The 7,056-nt window shown below is 48.8% G+C and overlaps 1 protein-coding gene across 3 annotated transcripts in view; it reads left to right on the top strand.

The window, feature by feature from the left end:
• Window positions 1-5,768, top strand: part of SLC25A23 (solute carrier family 25 member 23) — a 12,963-nt gene extending 7,195 nt beyond the window's left edge. Inside the window, exons 9-11 of one of the 3 annotated variants that reach the window (XM_023518044.1) lie at window positions 2,725-2,875; window positions 3,892-4,072; window positions 4,281-5,768. In XM_023518044.1, coding sequence (XP_023373812.1) covers window positions 2,725-2,875; window positions 3,892-4,072; window positions 4,281-4,392 — 444 coding nt within the window. In that variant the 3' untranslated portion in view covers window positions 4,393-5,768. Of the gene's footprint in view, window positions 1-924; window positions 1,258-2,724; window positions 2,876-3,891 lie in introns of those variants that run through there. The other 2 variants (XM_003797994.3, XM_023518045.1) reach the window with 2 other exon arrangements.
• The last annotated feature ends 1,288 nt before the right edge of the window (window positions 5,769-7,056 follow it).

Raw genomic sequence — 7,056 nt, 5'->3', positions numbered from 1 at the left:
CCTGTAGTCCCAGCTACTTGGGAGGCTGAGGCAAGAGAATCACTTAAGCCCAAGAGTTCGAGGTTGCTGTGAGCTGTGATGCCACAACACTCTATCAAGGGTTACATAGTGAAACTCTGTCTCAAAAAAAAAAAAAAAAAAAAGATAGTTTCCACTCTGGATAAGTTTCCAGAAGATAATGAAATGGGATTTGTAATGGAAAGTAACAGTGGACAGGAGGGGGATTTTAGCCATGAGAAGAAGGCTACTAAAATTACAAAGGTTATAAAGGTGAACAATTACCTTTTTTTAACCCAGTCTATACTTAGGCTAGGCATTACTGATCCATCACAGCACTGAATTCTCAATGTAGTTCCCAGTTCCAGGCAGCTATTACCAGTAGATTAGAACTGATGTAGGAAATAAAAGCTGTAAGTCATCCCAGCCACAAGGCATAAAAATAGAATTCTTATTCTTACAAAAGGCAGAAGACTTCAGAAGGATTAGCCACCCTAAAGACTGTAAGTGTAGGCTGGGCATGGTGGTTCAAGCCTGTACTCCCAGCTACTCAGGAAGCTAAGGCAGGAGGATCCTTTGAACCCAAGAGTTTAAAGTTGCTTGAGCAAGGCTGATGGTATGGCCACTCTGGCCTGTGCACAGTTCTAGATTCAGATGTGGCTTTGAATATTGATTCTCACCTTCATTTTGTGGTTTTGGGCAAATAACTTACTCCACCACCACCACCCTCAGTTTCTTATCTATAAAATGGAGATAATAAAAGTACTTGTCTTAGTTTGAAAGATCTTCCAAAAACAGATCTGAGATACGCTTGTGAGGGCTAGTGGTTTATTTGGAAGGTAGTGAGTGAGATAAGGCAGGCAGCTGGTAAAGGGCGTGTGTATTCATTTCCTGGGGCTGCTGTAACTGATTGGCTTAAAACAACAGGAATGCATCATCTCATCTCTGGAGTCCAGAAGTCCAAACTCAAGGTATCAGCAGAGCCACCCTCCTGAAACCTGCAGGGGAGGATTCTTCTTTGCCTCCTGGCTCCTGGTGTTCACACGACAATCCTTGGCATTCTTTAGGCTTGTAGAGCATCACTCTCCTCTCTGCCTGTTATCACCTGGCTGTCTTTACATGTGTATATCTCTGTCTCTGTGTCTCTTTTCCTTTTATTATAAGGATACCAGTTGTATTGGACTAAGGTCCCACCTTCCTATCTTTTAACAAATTATATCTAGGAAGATCATATTTCCAAGAAGGTCACATTTTAAGGTACTGGGGGTTAGGTCATCAACATCTCTTGCAGGAGATAAGGTTCAACCCATTCGTACCCCAGTATATTAAGCAAATTACTGCTATTGGCAAGTGGAGCTCAGTCTCACTGGGGGCCTGTGGGAGGCAGCATAGGACATTCCCTGCCAGAGGGGCGAGGGAGCTGAGGTATTGAGACACCAACTCAATCATTTGAAGCTTGCTTCTGGAGATTACAATTCCCCAGCTCTTCTCACCTGTTCTAAGTAGTCAGCACAGCCTGGCCTTGATCCGGAGAGGCACAGTTGGAAGTCAACAGATCTGAAGTAAAAGATGAGGGTGGAGCACCCATAGTGTCTGCCTAGACACTTAGCTTGGACAGTATATTTGTCTCCCAGAGATGCTGTAACAAATGACCATGAATGTGCTGGCTTAAAACAATACAGTGATCTGGGCACTGTGGCTCTCACCTGTAATCCTAGCACATTGGCAGAAGGATCACTTAAACTCAGGAGTTCAAGACCAGCCTGAGCAAGAGCAAGACTCTATCTCTAAAAAGTAGAAAAATTAGCGGGATATTGTGGCAAGTGCCTATAGTCCTGCTACTCAGGAGGCTGAGGCAAGAGGATCACTTGATCCCAGGAGTTTGAGGTTGCTGTGAGCTATGACACCACAGCACTCTACCCAGGGCAACTGAGTAAGACTCTGTCTAAAAAAAAAAAAAACCCACAATGTATTATCTCATAGTTCTGAAAAAAAAAAAAAAAAAAAAAATGTGAAATGCGCTCCCTGGGCTTTATAAAATGAAGATGTTGGCAGGGTCATGTTCCTTCTGAGGAGAATATTTCTTTGCCTTGGAAGCATGTCTGGGGGCTGCCTGTGTTCTTGGCTCATAGTGCCTTCCTGTGTCCTCAAAGGCTGCAGCACAGACTACTCCCTTTCCTCCTTTCCTACCTTCCTCTCTGTTCCCCCTGCTTCTGTCTTTACATTCACTGTCTACTCTTCTGACTCTTATAAGGGCCTACGATGACTTTGGGCTACCCAGTTAGTCTCCCCATGTCAAGGTCCTTAACTGAATCCCATCTGCAGAGTCCTTTGTGCCATGCCAGGTGATATATGCTGATATATGCAGGAGTCTAGGGGATAGATGGTACAGAGATCATTATTCTACAGAAAGTCACGGTGAGCACTGAGTGAGGGGATGCAGGTAAAGAGCTTGCACAGCCCCTGGGAGGTATGAAGAGCTTGGCTAGCACCAACTGCCATAGGGTCAGAGACAACCAGGAGGGTCCTCATGAGTCAAATCCTCTTCCCTCCTGGTGCAGTAGCCATCTGGCTCAGCCCTGGGGAGATAGGAGGGGTAAGGGAGGGGCATTTTGGCCTTACCTGCCTGCCCCTGGAACCTCCTAGCATCCATTGTGGGTAATCCCCCAGCTGTCAAGCCAGGGTCCTGGTACCCCCCAAACCACCCTACTCCCTTCTCCACTCCAGACTCTGAAGAATTGGTGGCTCCAGCAATACAGCCACGACTCGGCAGACCCAGGCATCCTCGTGCTCCTGGCCTGTGGCACCATCTCCAGCACCTGCGGCCAGATAGCCAGTTATCCCCTGGCACTGGTCCGGACCCGCATGCAGGCCCAAGGTGAGGCCTGGGTGGGAGGATGGGACAAGTAAGGTCTTAGCACATGGGTCCCACCACCTCTTCCCCAGCCCCTACTAGGCAGAGCCCTGGGCTGAGACCCTGCAGGGTTTAGACAGCCTGTGTTGGTCTCAGTTACCTATTAGAGCAGGCATCCATCATCCTTATGGAGCTGCTGATTAACCAGGAGGACAGATGCAGGAAGCACTGGGAGAGCGTCCTGGCAGTCTTAGCTGGATGGCCACTGTTGGCAAATGTCTAGCATTTCCAGGCTGGTGACGAGCTCTAGTTTGCAAGTCTGGGTTATAGAGAATGGGAGACTAGGAACAGGGGTAAGGAAAGTCAGGGCCCAACCAGTTATTGTTTTTGTCTGTATTTTTCTTTTATGGGTTCTTCTCCCCTACCACCTCCATCCCACTGTCCCTGAATCTGTTTGAAAATTTCCTTGGGAATCTTAGTGTTTGCAAGGTTTTTCTTGTGATTTTCAGTAGGGATGTGTCAGTGCACAAGACAGACATGGTCCCCACAGTCATAAGCTCCCAGGCTGGAGAGGAAGAATGGTGCTAAATAAATCATTCCACAATTAAGTATTGATTTAGGGTTGATTGAAGGGGAAAAGGAAGACTTAGACCAGCTTAGACTGGGATACCAAACAGGGGTCCCCTGAAGAGCTGGCTTTGGAATAGAGGCTAGAAGGATACAGAGGAGCTAGCTGGAAATGGGGGCATGGAATTCCAAGAAGAGGCCCTGTCTACCCTCTCTACTACACACACTCTCACACGCACACATTTCTGGCTCCGTTTCTAATAGTCCTCGAACTTGGGCCTTCAAGATTGGGGTGAAAAGGTGAGCAACGAGTTCCAAGACCAATAGGAGTCCTGAGTCTGAGGTCCTACTGTTAGTCAACCCTCTTCCTTTCCTCTGCACTGGGCATCTGGCCTGGCCCTGGGAGAGGAAGTGGTAACAAGGGGAAGTGAGAGGGGAACTTTAGCCTTACCTAGTCGCCCACCCCCTCCCAGCCTCCATCGATGGTGGCCCCCAGCCGTCCATGCTGGGCCTGCTCCGTCACATCCTGTCCCAGGAGGGCATGCGAGGCCTCTACCGGGGCATTGCCCCCAACTTCATGAAGGTCATTCCTGCTGTGAGCATCTCCTATGTGGTCTACGAGAATATGAAGCAGGCCTTGGGGGTCTCGTCCAGGTGAGGGACCCGAAGCCTGGCCCCTGCCCCACGATCTCACCAAATCATGATGTCCCCCACACCTTGGCTTATGGCCCAACCACTGGACCCCCATACTTTATCCCACCATAACCCCAACTATGGATCCTACACTTCAGCTACTTGAGTCTAATACCCTAACCACAAGATCCTAGGTTACTCACACCCTACCCCTCAACCTACCCTCCAGATCACTGGATCCTGCATCTCCACATCCCAAAGATGAACCCACATTTCCCTGTCCCACCCACTGTGTCGTTGGCTCCCAGGTCATAACTACTGGATCCCACTTAGGTCAGTGAATGGATCCCAATATCCCAACCACAGGAGCACCTGTCACCCCCACCCACCTCAACACTCAGATCCCAGCTCCCTCAGGCACCAGGTCCAATGTCTTCATGCAGCACTGGACCCCAGATCCCCTAATCCCAGGTCTCCATGCCTTGAGTCCTTGATCTCCAAGCTCGGCCACTGGATTCTGGATGTCAAGAAACCTCAGCCACTGGATCCTGACAGTGCTAGATCCTGGTGCCCCATCACTGGATCCAAGATCCCCTCTCCCCAACCATTGGATTCCTGAATTATTTTTTGCCTCAACACTGCGTGCTGGATCCCTACACTTGGAGCACTACACCATCAGTCCCAACCACTGGATCCCAGGTTCCCACATCCCAGCATTCCAGATTCTGGCTCCTAAAACAAATGAGGGATCCCAGCAGCACAGCAAGTGCATCCTGGCAACTGCAGCTGCTGGATTCTGATCTAGATCCCAGATTCCCTCACCCCATTGCACCGGATGCTGGAACCTCACATGCAGATGGCAGACCCTGGTGCTACCAGGCATGGGGCTTCAAGACCTCAATTCCTGGTTTCTGATCTGAACACACCAGGCACTGGGTTCCCAATGCTCAGACCCCAAGTCTATATCCCAATATCCCAGTCATAGCATCCTGGGTACCATGTACCCTCATTCCAGACACGTACGGCTCACCCCCATGATGGGAGATCGCCTGGTCGAGTAACCTCAAAGGAAGCCCAGAACCCACCTGTCCCCTCCACCCCCAGCTCCAGAACACTTACAGGATTTGTCCCAAGTCCTGATAAGGCTCATCGCCAGGCAACAGGGAGAGAGGGGTGCCTCTCCTACACTTCCCACAACCTGTATGGGTGCTGGATGCTGCCTCCCCTATATCTGGGCCCTGTGGGGAACCTGTTCCCACCCCCCCACCCGATGTGTCTTCCACCGCCTTCCCCTTTTATAGACTAATAACCCCAAAATCCCAAGTCTGGAAGGTCCAGTCACTCTTGGGGGCTTCACACATTAGAAGCCAGGAGTAAATCTACATAGCCCACCTTTCACTAAACCCAAGCATCCAATTATGCAAAAACAAGTCAAGTCCCCAAACTCATTCCAGATCTATTTTTCTAGCAGAGAGAGGAGCAGAGCCTCCCTCCCCCTCCAGCCCAAGCTCACCGTCCCTCACCCCCATACATTCTGCACTTTATCATTGGATTCTGAGCTTAGAATAATTGGGGGGCCCCACTAAGGGAAAGAGAGCCTGGGATGTTGTGGGGCTGAAGGACTCCCCATGGCTTCCACCTCTACCGTGCCCCACCTCCCTGCCTGTTTGTGTTATTTCAAAGGAAGATAACAAAAGGAATAAATTTTCTAAGCTCCTTTACTGTGTTTTTTACTGAAAAGGGGTGGGTGGACATGAGACCTCCCCCAACCTGCCCCCAGGGAAGGGATATGGGACAGTTTCTCATCACAAACAGGTCTAAGAGCCAGGAAATGATTCTTTCAGCCTCAGTTTTCACCACTAAGAGAAGGGGAGGATGAAGTCTATATGACCCCTTCTAATTTTATTCTGTATTTTTTTCTTTTTTTTTAAGACAGTATCTATGTCTTAGAGTGCTGTGACATCACAGCTCATAGCAACCTCAAACTCTTGGGCTTAAGCCAGTAGTTCTCAACCTTCCTAATGCCCCGGCCCTTTAATACAGTTTCTGTGGGTCACGACCCACAGGTTGAAAACCACTGGCTTAAGCAATTCTCTTGCTTCAGCCTCCCAAGTAGCTGGGACTACAGGCGCCTACCACAACACATGGCTGTTTTTTTAGTTGCAGTTCTTATTGTTTAGCAGGCCTGGGCCAGGCTCGAACCCACCAGTTGGTGCCCTATATGGGCACGAAGCTGGTATTTTTTTCTGATTATATGAGTGTATTGATTTCCTAGGGCTGCCATTACAAATCGCCACAAACTGGATACAAGGAAATTATTATAAGTTCTTTTATCATATACATGTCATAAAATTTACCATTTTAACCATTCTTTTAAATTTACTATTTTTTTTAGGTCAGACACAGTGGCTCACACCAGTATTCTTAGCACTCTGGGAGCCCAAGCAGGAGGATCACTTGAGTTCAGGAGTTCAAGGCCAACCTAAGCAAAAGCAAGACCCTCCCCCTACTAAAAATAGAAATAGATCAGCAGGGCTGTGGTGGCAGGTGAATATAGTCCCAGCTACTCAGGAGGCTGAGGCAGGAGGATATCTTGAGCCCAAGAGTTTGAAGTTGCTGTAAGCTAGGATGACACCGCAGCACCCTAGCCTGGGCAACAGAGTGAGACTGTCTCAAATGTTATGAGTGTGTGTGTGTGCATTTGTCACAAATTTTTTTCTTTTTTCTTTTTAGAGACAGGGTGGGGTGTTGCTATATAACCCAGGCTGATGTGAGACTCCTGGTTTCAAGTGATCCTCTACCTCAGGCTCCCAAAGTGCTATGATTACAGGCATGAGCCACCACACCCAGTTCATTTTTTTTTTCAGAGATAGTCTCACTTTATGACCCTCGGTAGAGTGCCATGGAGTCACAGCTCACAGCAACCTCCAACTCCTGGGCTTAGGCAATTCTCTTGCCTCAGCCTCCAGAGTAGCTGGGACTACAGGTGCCCACCACAATGCCCG

This window comes from Otolemur garnettii, unplaced genomic scaffold (genome assembly GCF_000181295.1).
Source record: "Otolemur garnettii isolate 467f Iridium unplaced genomic scaffold, OtoGar3 scaffold00127, whole genome shotgun sequence".
Classification (NCBI taxonomy): Eukaryota; Metazoa; Chordata; class Mammalia; order Primates; family Galagidae; genus Otolemur; species Otolemur garnettii.
This window is presented reverse-complemented; position numbering and strand designations above follow the sequence as displayed.